The sequence below is a fragment of the Budorcas taxicolor genome, chromosome 12 (assembly GCF_023091745.1).
Source record: "Budorcas taxicolor isolate Tak-1 chromosome 12, Takin1.1, whole genome shotgun sequence".
Lineage (NCBI taxonomy): Eukaryota > Metazoa > Chordata > Mammalia > Artiodactyla > Bovidae > Budorcas > Budorcas taxicolor.
This window is the reverse complement of record NC_068921.1, coordinates 21,512,732-21,528,571: the sequence shown is the minus strand read 5'-3', so window position 1 is coordinate 21,528,571 and position 15,840 is coordinate 21,512,732. Positions and strand designations below refer to the sequence as shown.

Below are 15,840 nucleotides of genomic sequence, written 5' to 3'. Positions count from 1 at the left end.
ACTTTTGAAGTTCCAGTGAGGCCTTGTTTGTCTTCATAGTCATTTTCAAAGGCCAGAAAGTGAAGAGGAGCTAAAAAGCCTCTTGATGAAAGTGAAAGAGGAGAGCAAAAAAGTTGGCTTAAAGCGCAACATTCAGAAAACGAAGATCATGGCATCCAGACCCATCACTTCATGGGAAATAGATGGGGAAACAATGGAAACAGTGTCAGACTTTATTTTTTGGGGCTCCAAAATCACTGCAGATCGTGATTGCAGCCATGAAATTAAAAGACGCTTACTCCTTGGAAGAAAAGTTATGACCAACCTAGATAGCATATTGAAAAGCAGAGACATTACTTTGCCAACAAAGGTCCGTCTAGTCAAGGCTATGGTTTTTCCTGTGGTCATGTATGGATGTGAGAGTTGGACTGTGAAGGAGGCTGAGCACCGAAGAACTGATGCTTTTGAACTGTGGTGTTGGAGAAGACTCTTGAGAGTCCCTTGGACTGCAAGGAGAACCAACCAGTCCATTCTGAAGGAGATCAACCCTGGGATTTCTTTGGAAGGAATGATGCTAAAGCTGAAACTCCAGTACTTTGGCCACCTCATGAGAAGAGTTGACTCATTGGAAAAGACTGATGCTGGGAGGGATTGGGGGCAGGAGGAGAAGGGGACGGCCTAAGATGAGATGGCTGGATGGCATCACGGACTCGATGGACGTGAGTCTGAGTGAACTCCGGGAGATGATGATGAACAGGGAGGCCTGGCGTGCTGTGATTCATGGGGTCGCAAAGAGTCAGACACGACTGAGCGACTGAACTGAACTGAACTGATGATGTTAGCCTTTTACATTCCTTTAGCTTTCATGGCACCCCACTCCAGTGTTCTTGCCTGGAGAATCCCAGGGATGGGGGAGCCTGGTGGGCTGCCATCTATGGGGTCACACAGAATTGGACACGACTGAAGTGACTTAGCAGAAGCAGCAGCTTTCAGTCCTTAGCTTTCAGACCTCCTTGCCGAACTGGAGTGCATATTATTGTTACCTCCTTTCACAGCTGAGAAAACTGAGGCTTGGATTTGCTCAGATAAGGCTGACTCTCCTACTCGAGGCTGTCAGATATCCCTTCAAAAAATTCACAACAGATGGGAAGGGCTGATATTTAAACATATGGAGTGAACATGTTCCTTAAAGCATAAGGATAAAGGATTAGTTGTGCCTGACTCTTTGCCACCCCACCTGACTGTAACCCTCCTCTGTCCATGGATTCTCCAGGCAAGAAAACTGGAGTGGGTTGCCATTCCCTTCTCCAGGGGATCTTCCCAACCCAGGGATAGAACCCAGGTCTCCTGCTCTGTAAGCAGAGTCTTTACCGTCTGAGCCACCAGGGAAGCAAGCTTAGAGGATAAAGCCACGTTGAAACATGTCATCTGTTCATCATTGCTGTCATCTCTATCTCAGTGATAATGTTATCATTGCTTCTATTAGTATGGTTTAGCAAGACATTTTCTTTGCCTTAAAGAAACTGAAAAACCACATTTGTTTTCTAGTATAAAAGTAGGACCTTTTTTTTAAAAATTAAGTTTTAAAAATTGCAAAATATGTACAGACAGTAAAAAGAATGTCATAACTCACCCATAGGTAACTTCAATTTTATGTGTTAATACCTAACTATGTATTTGTCTAAATTTATGTACATACAGTTTGTTTGGTTTTTTTTGGTGGTACCATGTTATATGCGAAATCAGTTTCCCCAACCAGGGATCGAACCCATGCACCCCCATGTTGGAAGCCTGGATTCTTAACCAATGGACCACCAGGGAATTCCCCCGCTCCACCCCACCGCCCACTTTTTTTTTTTACATACTGGTTTCACTGGGGACATTGATTCTTTCTCAGTGGGGGTTTTAGAGACTGACACCTATTTGCCTGGGGTGTTGTTCAGTCGCTCAGTCGTTTCCAACTCTTTGTGACCCCATGGACTGCAGCCTGCCAGGCTTCTCTGTGTATTACCACCCCCCGGAGCTGGAGTGGTTTGGGTGGGATCTTTTCTTGAGTCAGTCCCTTCTGACCCTCCTTCCCTTGTGAATCTGTGATGCCTAAGGAATTCTCAGATAAGAATAAAGCAGATACTAAGGGTTGCAGGCCTTAGTATCTATCTGCTTAGGCTTAGGCCCAGGCCCCCCAGTGATCTCAGCCACACCCTCACCTCCATATACTGTGTTCATTCACCTCAAAGGAGTCTATTGTTACCTGACAGGTAGTGTCAGGGAGGGAGAAAGTTTCCTCTAGCCTTCTTTTTCTTCTGGCTCGTCCAAAAGTGAAATTGACCTGAGACAGACTGACGGGAGACAGTCAAACAAAAGTTAAATAACATGAATACATGGGAGACACCAGGAAAAAGTAACTCACCGAAATGAACGAAACCCTCACTTCAAATACCAAAGGCAGAGATGCTGAGGGTGGGAGCGTCCGGGCAAGTTACCAGGAAAAGCAAGGAAACAGAGTGATCATGGTACACATTTATACCACTTCCTTCTCCATCGATCAATCGAGTTGCATTGCAGGCAGACGCTTTAACCTCTGAGCCACCAGGGAGACAGGGTGTCTCCATCAGTCAGTCGAGTTTCTAGAGATTTGATCAGCCTCCTCTTCTGGGGACAGAGGGAGATTTCCCTTACAAATATAAGTCTTTCTTCCAGAAAGGCAACTCTTACTTGGTTTTCAGAGCCCTTTCAGTGTGGGCTATTACCTCAAAAATAACTAGCTTGAAACAATATGCCGAAGAGATGTGTTTTAGGGTGGTAAATTCTCCTCCCATGCAGTAGGATGTGGCTGCTTTTGTTTTCTTCAGTTTGCACTTCAGCATTGTAACCTTTTCCTGTAATTAACATGGCAAAGAAGAAAAAAAGTAACCTTAAGATTTCCTTGAAAAATAGAAAACCTGTTGGACTTTGAGCTGGATTTAAATCCCAGCTCTGTTATTTGTGACATTGGATAAACCCCTGAGTCTGTTTCAGCAGTAAAATGGTGATAAGAGTATCTCCTTACAGAATTATCTTGAGATAATTAGGGATATAAAATGCCGTCCTCATAAAGTAACACTGAGAATCATTAACTATTTGCTACCTATTGGGTCTGTGTACATATGGAAAAAATCAGGACCTTTCTGTATTTTCAGTTCCCTGAAAGTTCAGGTGTATAGAGTTGTATGGGTGGAGGTTATATACTGGATAAGTTGCAGGCATGTAATAATATTTTTGCCTCATAAGTTGTTAAGGGTGTTCTACAGCTTTCAGAGTGAAAGTAGTCTCAAGATATATTGGCAAGTGGTATCCTACCTAAGGATGCTGGAGATCCAGGTGTAATTAAGAGATCTCAGAAGTGGTTAGTGGTCCTTTCCTTGTGCATGTAAAAGTATTTGCCCTTTGATTTGTGATCACAGCCGTTTTTAACAGGGTGTGTCATTTCTGGGCTCTGCAGTTTCAGTCTTGCTTTGAACACTTTGCTTAAAACATGCCACCCTCATTTCCAACTTCTTCATATTAGAATGGCCTATCCAAAGATCTTATCCTTTCCTGGCTCCATCTTAGTGAATAAACTGTTTATATTTCTTTCCCTGCCCTTCTTTGGAAAGTTCTGGTACTCTCAGCAAATTCCATGAGACCTAGACGCCTAGAGAGGTAGCACAGAATGGAAATTCACTTTTGGATTCCTCTCTGTAGAATTACCCTCTTCCCAGGTATTTCCAGGCCCTTCTCATCCTGATGTCTACTGTACTGATAGTTTATTGAAAATTCAAAAGCTGGTAACCTGGTGTTGGACCTGCAGAAGAAGTCCCCAGTGTTTATTCTCAAGGAGTCTGTGATTTAGTGGGATGCAAACAACATTGGCAGTTCCACCTGGTTTTTCCTGGACGCAACCTCTTCCCTGTGTCCACTTACCAATGTCTGTTACTTCTGATGAACCCTTCAACCTAGACGTGTTTGTTTGAACTCAGTAGATGAGTTTTCCCCTACCCTAGAGATTGTCTTCATCGAAGAACAGAATTAAAAGTACATACAGTCTGTGTGTTCACTTAGAAATGATCCAGACACCTGACAGCTGTTGTAAGGTTGCCGCTAAACCAACAGGTACACTGGTGTTTCGCAAAGTTGTGTTATTTGCAAAACCTTGTCTTTCATAACTGCTTGTCCTTAGAAAACTGCGTGTTTAAAAGGGAGACCTCTGAGAATCATTTGCTACAAACAAATGGCTTCCAACACTTCTGCAAATTCCTTGAGGAGGAACATATTAACAGGATCAATAATCTAGGGATTAAGAGCCAGCTTTGTGGCTTGGGTTTGGTGAGTTGTATGTCGACCTAGGACCAAGACAAAGAAATTGGTAGTAAATCATTAAGGATTTGTTTTTCCAATGGACTGGTTGAGAGTTATGTCTTATTATAAGGAGGTGATTTCTGGTTTACTAAAATACTGTTTTAAAGTGAATATCTTTGTAGTTTTTGCTGGATTTTTTTTTAGTTAAATGAGGTTTTGATTCAGTTAAGTGAGGATTTGATTCATACCAGTTACAATCAAGCCACTGCTCTGGATCTCCTTTATGCTCACATTATTTTAATTTTTAAATCAATTTTTTTAGAATCCAGTAATGCTTATACATTGTACAGTAAGTTGCACAGTGTAAAGTAACTCTTTCTTCCTATGCCTGACCCCAACTACCTGACCCCTTCAGCTGCCCAGTCCACAAACTCAGTGCCAACACATTCTGGTAGCGATAACTCCATCCATACATAAATATCTGTGTGTGTACTATTCTTTTTCCCTCTCAGTTGCACTGGCATGCTGTGATGGACTTATTTGAGTGGCCTTCGCAGTGAACTCCGCCTCCTTGTATGTAAACCCTTATGTAATTCTCTCCTGTATTGACTGAGCTTGGCCTTGCGAGGGGCTTTGGCCAGTGGTGGATTAACAAGTGTGATGCAGACAGAGGCTTGGTAAGCGCTTGTTGTCTAGGAATGCTTACTATTGTCACACTCCCTCGCAGAACCCAGAAAACCCCAATTGTGAGGTGCCCAGCCTAGCCATGGAGAGAGACTACAGGAAAGAGAACCAAGGCCCCTACCAACAGCAGCCAGCATCAACCTGCCAGCTATGTCGTGAATGCACTATCTTCTTAGAAGATAGTTCCCAGCCCCATCCAGGTCACCCAAGATGACACTCTATGGAGCAGAGATGAGCGTTTCTTGCCAAACCTGTCTGAACTGAAAAACCGTGAGCGGTCACGGTCTTCGTAAGCCACCAGGTTTGGTTTGTCACGTGGTAACAAATAACCGAAACACTAGATTCTAACAGTGAAGAACCCCCCACACACACACCGCCGCCAACCCAGGAGACATAAGAGATGCAGGTTCGATCCCTGGGTTGGGAAGATCCCCTGGAAGAGAGCATGGCAACCCACTCCAGTATTCTTGCCTGGAGAATCCTACGGACAAAAGAGCCTGTCAGGCTATAGTCCATGGCATCGCAGAGGGTCCAACACTGAAGCAACTTAGTGCATACTCATAAATTACTTAATTATTCCCTTTCCTCTATTTAAAAATATTTTTCTAAAAATTCCTTGTAATTATTAATCCCAAATTAGCTTATGATTTCCTCTGTGGATATACAAAAAAACATTCATAATCTGTTTCAAAAGTTATTTAAATTTTCATCTTGTTAAGCTGCTCAAAAGCTGAAGTCAAAAAGATCTGCATTTTATACACAGGGACAGAGAAGATCAGTCCACAAAGTGGAGATTCAATTGAAGATGAGCAGGGTTGTATAGGTGCCTAGTGACATATACTTTTTTTCTTATAATCAGGTACCATATATAAAATCCTATGCCCAAACGTCTGAAGCAGGTAATAGTACTGATAAAGAAATGAAAAAAAAAAAAAAAGAAGGCTGTCTGAGGAGGCCTTACAAATAGCAGTGAAAAGAAGAGAAGTGAAAAGCAAAGGAGAAAAGGAAAGATATACCCATTTGAATCCAGAGTTCCAAAGAATAGCAAGAAAAGATTCAGAAAGCCTTCCTCAATGATCAATGCAAAGAAATAGAGGAAAACAATGGAATGGGAAAGACTAGAGATCTCTTCAAGAAAATTAGAGATACCAAGGGAACATTTCATGCAAAGATGGGCTCGATAAAGGACAGAAATGGTATGGACCTAACAGAAGCAGAAGACATTAAGAAGAGGTGGCAATACACAGAAAAACTACAAAAAAGATCTTCATGACCCAGATAATCACGATCATGTGATCACTCACCTAGGGCCAGACATCACTACAAACAAAGCTAGTGGAGGTGATGGAATTCCAGTTGAGCTATTTCAAATCCTAAGAGACGATGCTGTGAAAGTGCTGCACTCAATATGCCAGCAATTTTGGATAACTCAGCAGTGGCCACAAGACTGGAAAAGGTTAGTTTTCATTCCAATCCCAAAGAAAGGCAATGCCAAGGAAGGCTCCAACTACCACACAATTGCACTCATCTCACATGCTAGTAAAGTAGTGCTCAAAATTCTCCAAGCCAGTCTTCAGCAATATGTGAACCGTGAACTTCCAGATGTTCAAGCTGGTTTTAGAAAAGGCAGAGGAACCAGAGATCAAATTGCCAACATCCACTGGATCATCGAAAAAGCAAGAGAGTTCCAGAAAAACATCTATTTCTGCTTTATTGACTATGCCAAAGCCTTTGGCTGTGTGGATCACAACAAACTGTGGAAAATTCTGAAAGATATGGGCATACCAGACCACCTGACCTGCCTCTTGAGAAATCTGTATGCAGGTCAGGAAGCAACAGTTAGAACTGGACATGGAACAACAGACTGGTTCCAAATAGGAAAAGGAGTATGTCAAGGCTGTATATTGTCACCCTGCTTATTTAACTTATATGCAGATTACATCATGAGAAACGCTAGGCTGGAAGAAGCACAAGCTGGAATCAAGATTTCCAGGATAAATATCAATAACTTCGGATATGCAGATGACACCATCCTTATGGCAGAAAGTGAAGATGAACTAAAAAGCCTCTTGATGAAAGTGAAAGAGGAGAGTGAAAAAGTTAGCTTAAAGCTCAACATTCAGAAAACAAAGATCATGGCATCTGGTCCCATCACTTAATGGGAAATAAATGGGGAGACAGTGGAAACAGTGTCAGACTTTATTTTGGGGGGCTCCAAAATCACTGCAGATGGTGACTGCAGCCATGAAATTAAAAGACGCTTACTCCTTGGACTTCCCTGGTGGCTCAGATGGTAAAGCACCTGTCTACAATGCGGGAGACCCGGCTTCGATCCCTGGGTCAGGAAGATCCCCTGGAGAAGGAAATGGCAATCCACTCCAGTACTATTGCCTGGAAAATCCCATGGACAGAGGAGCCTGGTGGGCTACAGTCCATGGGGTCACAAAGAGTCGGACACGACTGAGTGACTTCACTTTCACTTTCACTTACTCCTTGGAAGGAAAGTTATGACCAACCTAGACAGCATATTAAAAAACAGAGACATTTTGCTGACAAAGGTCCGTCTAGTCAAGGCTATGGTTTTTCTAGTAGTCATGTATGGATGTGAGATTTGGACTATAAAAAAAGCTGAGCACCAAAGAAAAGATACTTCTGAACTCTGAAGAAGAAGAAGAAGAAGACTCTTGAGAGCTCCTTGGACTGCAAGGAAATCCAACCAGTCCATCCTAAAGGAGATCAGTCCTAGATGTTCATTGGAAGGACTGATCTTGAAGCTGAAACTCCGGTACTTTGGCCACCTGATGCGAAGAGCTGACTCATTTGAAAAGACCCTGATGGTGGGAGAGATTGGGGGCAGGAGGAGAAGGGGATGACAGAGGATGAGATGGTTGGATGGCATCACCAACTCAATGGACATGGCTTTGGGTAGACTCCAGGAGTTGGTGGTGGACAGGGAGGCCTGGCGTGCTGCGGTTCATGGGGTCACAAAGAGACACGACTGAGTGACTGAACTGAACTGAAAAACTATATCTAATTAAGAGAGTGGTGAGGCTGGGATCTTAGGAAGAGGAAATTTTGCTAAATAGAATGACTGAAGCCACAACATCATGAGAAGAGTTCAGGAAATTACACTTGAGCCATGATCAGATAAAAAAGTGAATCCCTTTAGTTTGGTGGAGCATGTGTCATTTTGAGTAAAAACTGCAGTGGTCCATGTGGGGCACTCTGGAGGCATCTCTGAGAAGTGCCCTGTTCAGCCTGACTTCCTGTTCTTCCAGCTGTCCCCCTCCTGCTCCCCTTGGTCCCCTGGGCACTGCTGAGCTCAAGAAGCATCCTTCCTGACCCTTGGTCACAGGCACCGTGGTCTGGCCCCACGGGCTGGGAGGTGTGTGCTCAGAACATGTGCCTAGTGGTCATTAAATCTAACCCCTGCTAAGAGAATGAGACAGACACGCCTAGAAAGAGAGGCAGAATTAGGGTGTTGGCTATCCTGTGTATTTGCACTCCGGCAGGACCTCTGAAATTTGAGCCAAAAGGACCAAGCCCAGTGGGGCAGTTTCAGGTGTTGACTGGTGTCAGGAAGGTCTCGAGGGACTTGTGCCCTTCTTCTGTGCTCTCTGCCTGTGTTCAGACTCGCCATGCCCGTCCTGTGTCTGTCAGTCCCATCATGGTCTCCTTTCCTGCGGAAACGTTTACTCCATCCACGGTAGAAAAACATTTCACCAAGGTGGGCTTTTGAGTTCTGCATTCAGAATCACAGAAAGCTGGAAGGAACCCCTCCGAATCCTTTCATTTGATATTTGTTGTTGTCGTTGTTTAGAAGCTTAGTTGTGTCTGACTCTTCAGCGGCCCCATGGACTATAGCCCACCAGGCTCCCCTGTCCATGGGATTCTCCAGGCAAGAATACTGGAGTGGGTTGCCATTTTCCTTCTCCAAGGCATCTTTCCAACCCAAGGATTGAACCTCCATCTCCTGCATTGCGGGTGGACTCTGTCACTGAGCCACCAGGGAAGCCCATTCATTTGATGAGTAGTATCTTTTGATGGTCTTGTCCTCTTGAGATGTTTGGATACCAGCAGTATTGTTTTCCATTTTCTCAGGGCCCAGACAAGCTGGGAGATTTTAGAGAACGTTTCACTTGAAGGATAAAAAATGTTCCTTCTCTTTCTTTAGATCCTGTCTAAGCTTTTCCAGCCAGCGATGAAGCAGAGCTTTGCCTTTGACAACAATGGCTACGAGGATGACCTGGATGGCGTGTGCCCCTCCCAGACGGCCGCTGGCACCATCAGCATCGTGGGCATGACCTGCCAGTCGTGTGTCAAGTCCATCGAGGGCAGGGTCTCCAGTTTGAAAGGCATTGTGAGCATTAAGGTTTCCCTGGAGCAGGGCAGCGCTGAGGTGAGGTACGTGCCCTCAGTGGTAAGCCTGATGCAGATTTGCCATCAGATTGAAGACATGGGCTTCCAGGCCAGTGTGGCCGAGGGAAAGGCCACCTCCTGGGCCTCCAGGGTCTCGCCCACCTCGGAGGCCGTGGTCAAGCTTCGGGTGGAGGGCATGACCTGCCAGTCCTGTGTCAGCTCCATAGAAGGCAAGATCGGGAAACTGCAGGGTGTCGTGAGGGTCCGCGTCTCGCTCAGCAACCAGGAGGCAGTCATCACTTACCAGCCTTACCTTATCCAACCCCAAGACCTCAGGGACCACATAACTGATATGGGGTTTGAAGCCGTCATCAAGAACAAGGTGGCCCCGGTAAGCCTGGGACCCATAGACGTCAGGCGGCTCCAGAGCACCCTCTCAGCGGCCCCTCCAGCTCCCGTTAATCAGAATGGCAATAACTCTGAGACCCCGGGAGGCCAGGGGGTCCCCCTGCACCTGAGAGTGGATGGAATGCACTGTAAATCTTGTGTCCTGAACATTGAAGACAATATCGGCCGCCTCCCCGGGGTTCAGAGTATTCACGTGTCCCTGGAGAGCAGGACTGCCCGAGTCCAGTACGACCCTTCTCTCGTCTCCCCAGGGGCCCTGTGGAGGGCCATCGAGGCCCTGCCTCCTGGGAACTTTAAAGTCTCTTTTCCCAATGGGGCGGAAGGGAGTGGGCCAGACTCCAGGACCCCGCCGGCGCCCAGTGCGCCCTGTACCATGATGCTAGCCATCGCTGGCATGACCTGCAAGTCCTGCGTCCAGTCCATCGAAGGCCTGATCTCCCGGAGGGCGGGCGTGCACCAGATCTCAGTCTTTTTGGCCGAAGGAACTGCAGTGGTTCTCTACGATCCATCTCGAACTCACCCAGAAGAACTGCGAGCCGCGGTGGAGGACATGGGATTCGAGGCCTCCATCCTGGCTGGTACGTGGTGATGTGCATCAGGGCTCCCTGGGGGCGTCTCCTTTCTCTCTGCTCTTACGTCGTGGTCCCCGCACGGTTGGACAGGTGAGCCACACTCCCTGCCTCCCGGGTCCTCCGAGCTGACAATTCTGCAACGTAAGCTGGTGGGCCAGTTGTCAGGATCGAGGAGCTAGAATTCCCGGGTGTTTCTGTGTTGCCTCTCAGGTCACTGGGACTCAATGCTGAGTTCCTTGGACTTTTGGCTTCTTTTCTGAAGAGAACGCTGATCCTGTGTTGTTTGTAAAAAACATACTGTGGGAACACCTGGCCCTCCTCTCTCTAAAGGAGCCATCTTCGTTTGCTCGGAGATTTCTCTGCTGAACAAAACAGAATAATAGAGACAACAGGACCTTGGTCTCAGCCCCTGGAGCCCATTCTGTTGAAAGTGGGAATGAAGGAAAGGCGGGACGATGGTTCCTTTCCCCCGCCACCAGCCACATCTGTGAGAAAAGGGGGACAAGACTGCCTTCACAAAGTGAGGTGCCCACAGGCTTGACCCCACCTCAGTAGACGGTTTCCTGGATGGTGGCTGTCCCCAAACCCCCTCCCATTGACCCACCAGCCACTCACTTGCTGCTTTTCCCTCCACCTCCGTTGCATGGAGCTGTGCACGATGTCCTGGCGCCTGTCGTGTTTCTGCCCTTCGCCAGGCCTGTGTGAGCTGCAGGCCGCTGGGCAGTGAGGCGTAGCCCCTCCGGAGAGCTCGTGTGGTAGCAAGAAGGGGAAACCATGCCGGGCCGCAGGGGTGGGCTGGTGAGGTGGGGGGCTCGGTGGTGGTAGGAAGGCTCCTCTGCAGGGGGAGGGTGGGAGTGAGCCATGGGAGATGGCAGAAACCCAGCCACTGCCCTCCCTCCCCCGCCCCTCATGGCCCACTCCCACTCACCTCCCCCCAGAGGAGCCCTTCCTAGGCAGGGGGCTCAGAGGGGCTCAGATCCCTGTACACACACCCATGGGAGTGGGTGAGTCATGAGGAGGAACTAGGCCCCACCCTGTGCTTTGTCTTTGTACCAAGTTTCAGGAAGGAGTTTTGTTTTTAAACAAAAATCAGTAAGGAAAACAGCAGGACGGTAAATCCTGTCCTCAGAAGGTAAGAGTGCAGTGTGGAGTGGCCATCTGCTGTTTGCATGAGGCTTAAAGTCTTTCAACAGTGGAATCAAGTTTGTGGCAGTAAAAAGAAATTTTCCTTGAACTACATAATCCAGAATAATTGAATTCGACAAAAAGTAAACCTGGGGAGAAAACAGGGGTTTTGATTGGCCAGAATTATGAGAATTATGTTTACCCCAAGAGGTACTTAGGGTGCCAGATTTAGCAAATAAAAATCCGGGACACCTAGTTTGCATTTGAATTTCAGATAAACAATGAAGAATGTTTTAGGATTAGTATGTCCCATGCAGTATTTGAGACATACTAAAAAAAAAAAAACTTGTTTATCTGAAATCCAGTTTTATCTGGGCGTCCTGTATTTTACCTGTCAGACTTAATTTAGGATAAACTGTAAGTGTGCTGATAACTGTCTTTTATAACTATGTAAATGCTAAAAAGGCATTATTTGTATTTTTTTCCTTCACTCTGAATTGACCAGGGGTTCCTTGAGGACAGTCGTCCAACCACATGATTTGTTCTCCTTGCACAGACTCATTTCCTTGTGATAAATATCTGAAAGCATAGTTGCTGGGTCATAGGATATCAGCCTTATTTCATTCCATCACAAATATTTATTGTGCCACTACTAAGTACCAAACTGTTAGAGGTACCGTTTTTGATAATACTGTTAAGTAGATTTCCAGAAAGCCAAATCAATGTGTACGCCCTCTCAGGGTTGGCATAATGGACCCAGTAGCATAGGCTGGCTTGAGTTTCTGTTCATTTATTTAAACTTTCTTTAAGCAGTCTTCAGAAGCTTAGAATTTAGTTGAGTTAGACCTCTGTGTTGGAGAATAGCATGAATGTTAGTGAAACTGTTGGCCACAGTGTTTGAATAGAAAGGCAAGTGAATCCAGACAGTGGTGATGGATAGCGGCAGGAGGGTTTGATGGATTAGGAGTAGGAGGTTGAATGTTAAGAGCCTGAGATCCAGAGGTGGAGTCATTTTGAAGGACAAAGTCCAGGAGAGCAGAGCTGTGCTAGGTGAGGTGATAGTCTTTGCATCCAGAAGGTGGAGGGCCTCTAAGGCCGGAGCACTGGAGGGTCTTCACTGAAGGTGCTGAAAGTGTCCATCAGCTGCACTCCAAGTGAGTGGAAGTAGTTTTAGCACTTTCCAGAAAATGAGCTTCTGTTGTAGCGGCTGTGGACTTTGAAGTAATGAGAGTTCATCGTCAAATGATGGCATTCTTTTCTACATACTCTTCAAGAGTATTTTGTGTCATCGCAAAAGTGTAACTGTTCAGAACGATGAAATCGTTCTGTATCTTGATCTGGTTGATGCTTGGTTACATCTGTCTATACATGTGTGGTGGGCGAATCTCTGCTCCCTGATCCCTGGAACTCGGCGGAGAAAGGACGGCCTTTTCAGTATTGGAGCCGGATGACTGGAAATCCAAGCAGAAAGAAATTACTCTTGACCATCACCTCAGACCTACACAGAAGTTAATGTGAGGCATATCAGTGACCTGAATGTAGACCTTCCTGTGAGATAACAGAGCTCAGTGCAGAAACCAGAGCTAGAAGAAAACATTGTGGATCTTTTCAGTGTTGAGGTAGACATGTCCATTAACAGAGGAAAGAGTGCATCACCACTGAAGCTGGTTTAGTTGACTGTACGTTGGACTTCATTCACATCAAGGCCTTCTTTTGTCAAAAGAGATAGCATTAGATGAGAGTGACAAAGCAAACCACAGGCTGTCAGGCCAAGTTCACAGTGGGTACAGCTGACAAAAGGCTCCTGCCCAGAATGTATGGAGGACTTAGACAAATGATGAGGGAAGGGCCAGCAACTCAATTAAGGTGTTTGGGGCTCTTTGGTTCTCGGAGAGGAGGGAGTGGGCCTCTGTTAACCCGGATGCTATTGTGGTTAAAAGACAGTCCAGATGTGTAAGCTCGATTCCCTGATTTCTGAGGGGTTTGGGGCAAAGTATTTAATTTCTTATAACTCATTTCTTCATCTGTAAAATAGAATCAGTAGCAGTATTTGCTACAGGGCTACATTGACAGTTAAAGGAGGCCATATGTGTGCTTAACAGGGTGGGGTGCCTGGTGAGTTCTTACCACTGCTGTTATTGTCATCATCCATTAGAGCATTCGTCTATCCAGAACATTCCATCCTTGCAGTATTGGTGTGTTTTCCTACATGTGGACATGTGGAATCGTGTCTCCGTCTGACTGTGGAGAGAGAGATTCAGTGATGAAATCTCCGGTTCCCCACCCCACCCATAATCTTCTCCATAAACTTTGACCTGAATATTGTTAGGCTTGACCCTTCTGTTCCAGAAAAAAATTAATTCATTCTTCTAGTTTGAATGATTTCTAATTTGAATGCTTTCTGACCTTCTGTCCTAGAAAACTGTTCCAGCAACCAGGTTGGCAACCACAGTGCTGGGAGTGCCATGGGGCCTGCGGCAGCTGGCACACCTGTGCCCATGCAGGAAGAGGCTCCCGAGCCAGGGGGACTCCGCACTAACCACATCCCTCGCCAGTCGCCCAAGTCCCTCCCGGCCTCCACCACGGTGGCCCCAAAGAAGTGCTTCCTACAGATCTCAGGCATGACCTGTGCGTCCTGTGTGTCCAACATAGAGAGGAACCTGCAGAAAGAACCTGGTAAGAGGTCCACACTGCACCGAGCCTGGAATGCTGCTGTAAGGCGGTCGTGTAGACTGTCGGGCGTCACAGTTAGCAATGTGGGGTGATGTGTGCGCCCTTTGGCATCTCTACTGACCACGTTTATCAGGAGCCCTCATAATCTGGTGGGCCTTCCCTGGTGGCTCAGTGGTAAAGAACCCACTTGCCAATGCAGGAGACGCGGGCTCAATCCCTGGATTGAGAAGATTCCCCTGGAGAAAGGGAACAGCTACCTACTCCAGTATTGTTGCCTGCAGAATCCCATGGACAGAGGACCCTGACGGGCCACAGTCCATGGGGTCATAAAGAGTCGGACATGACTTAGCACACACTGATAATCTGGTGGCATGTTCATTGTATATTAGAGGATAGATGTTTCTCTGGAAACATCTGGAGCAGTTGGCATTCTGCCCTTTAAGGAGTATTTAGTTTGAGATAAAATGGATCTCTGAGTGAGTTAGCCATGGGGAATCTGGTTTAGAGGTCAAGGTACAGTCATGAGTGGCCTCCCCACCTAGCTTGTCTTGGTAGCAGTCTGTGGTTTTCCCTTCCAAAGCCTCTTACTGTCAAACACATCATCAATAGCCTGTATTTTGTGGAGAAGTTCCAGTTTCAAGTATTCTGCCCTGTTGTCCCTGTAAATCATAAACAGTTGTAAAAACGCCAAAATTTTGTCCTCTAAACAACATTGGCCATCTGGTTTCTTAAGCCTGAAAGTGGAACTAAAATCCTGTTCCAATTTTGTGTTGGAGAATGTCTGAACCATGACTCTGCTGGCCTCCAGGGTCACCTTCTGTCTTTCTGTGGCTCCTTGTGACCTCCTGCTCACCAAGCCTAGGGCTTCCTGAAGCTCTAGAGGATGGTTCTCAAACTGAGGTGTTCCTGGAGCTCCCCTGTCACCCTTGGGCAGATTGCTCGGAAGTTACCCTGTGGTTCACAGGCCCATGTTTCTCTTCCTCACCTGAATCCCTCATTTTATCCCTTACGGCATTGTTTTTTAAAGCACATCATTCCTTTCATTTACGTGAATGAGCTCTCTTTTCTCCCCTTAAACATTTTTTTTTTCAAATGAAATTACGTAGTATTTTATTTTTTATTTATTTTTTTCACTCAGTGGAAGGCAGGACCTCCCTCCCTTAAACTATTAATGAGCAATAGCAGTAGCAAGATAGTCCGTGGGAGTTCTTTTACATTCCTGAAAGCAATTGAAAACGGAAAAAGAGTAAGAAAAACTACTTTTGAAAATTATTTTTTTCTCCTGTGTATGAAAGTGGAGGGAAAAAGTACCTCCTTGGTGTAACAGTAGTTGCCAGTTGCAGACTCCGTCCCCTGCTTTAAGGTGTACATCCTCACCAGTGTCTCCTAGGGCCCAACTCAAAGCTGCCCCTGCTGGGGTGGCAGCATGGCTCAGCCTGGGAGTGGGGTGACCCCCAGAGTGAGCCCCAGACCCACTGAGCCAGTCTGTGCTTTCAACCAGGGCCATGGGTGATGTGTATGTCCAGTGCCGTTTGAGGAGCGTGGCTCTAGAATGGTGGCTTTCACGCTTGGCTGTCCATTAGAACCCCCAGGAGAGCTTGAACCTGCCTGCAATGCAGGAGACATAATGAGACTCAGGTTTGATCCCTGGGTGGGAAAGATCCCCTGTACGAGGGCCTGGCAACCCACTCCAGTATTCTTGCCTGGAGAATCCCATGGACAG

The 15,840-nt window shown here is 46.3% G+C and overlaps 1 protein-coding gene across 1 annotated transcript in view; it reads left to right on the top strand.

Moving 5' to 3' along the window:
• The window catches only part of ATP7B (ATPase copper transporting beta), a 49,345-nt gene that overhangs the window by 7,071 nt on the left and 26,434 nt on the right, over positions 1-15,840 (top strand). The window contains exons 2-3 of the mRNA XM_052649907.1: positions 9,155-10,325; positions 13,863-14,120. Of these exons, the coding sequence (XP_052505867.1) occupies positions 9,155-10,325; positions 13,863-14,120 (1,429 nt within the window). The remainder of the gene's footprint in view (positions 1-9,154; positions 10,326-13,862; positions 14,121-15,840) is intronic.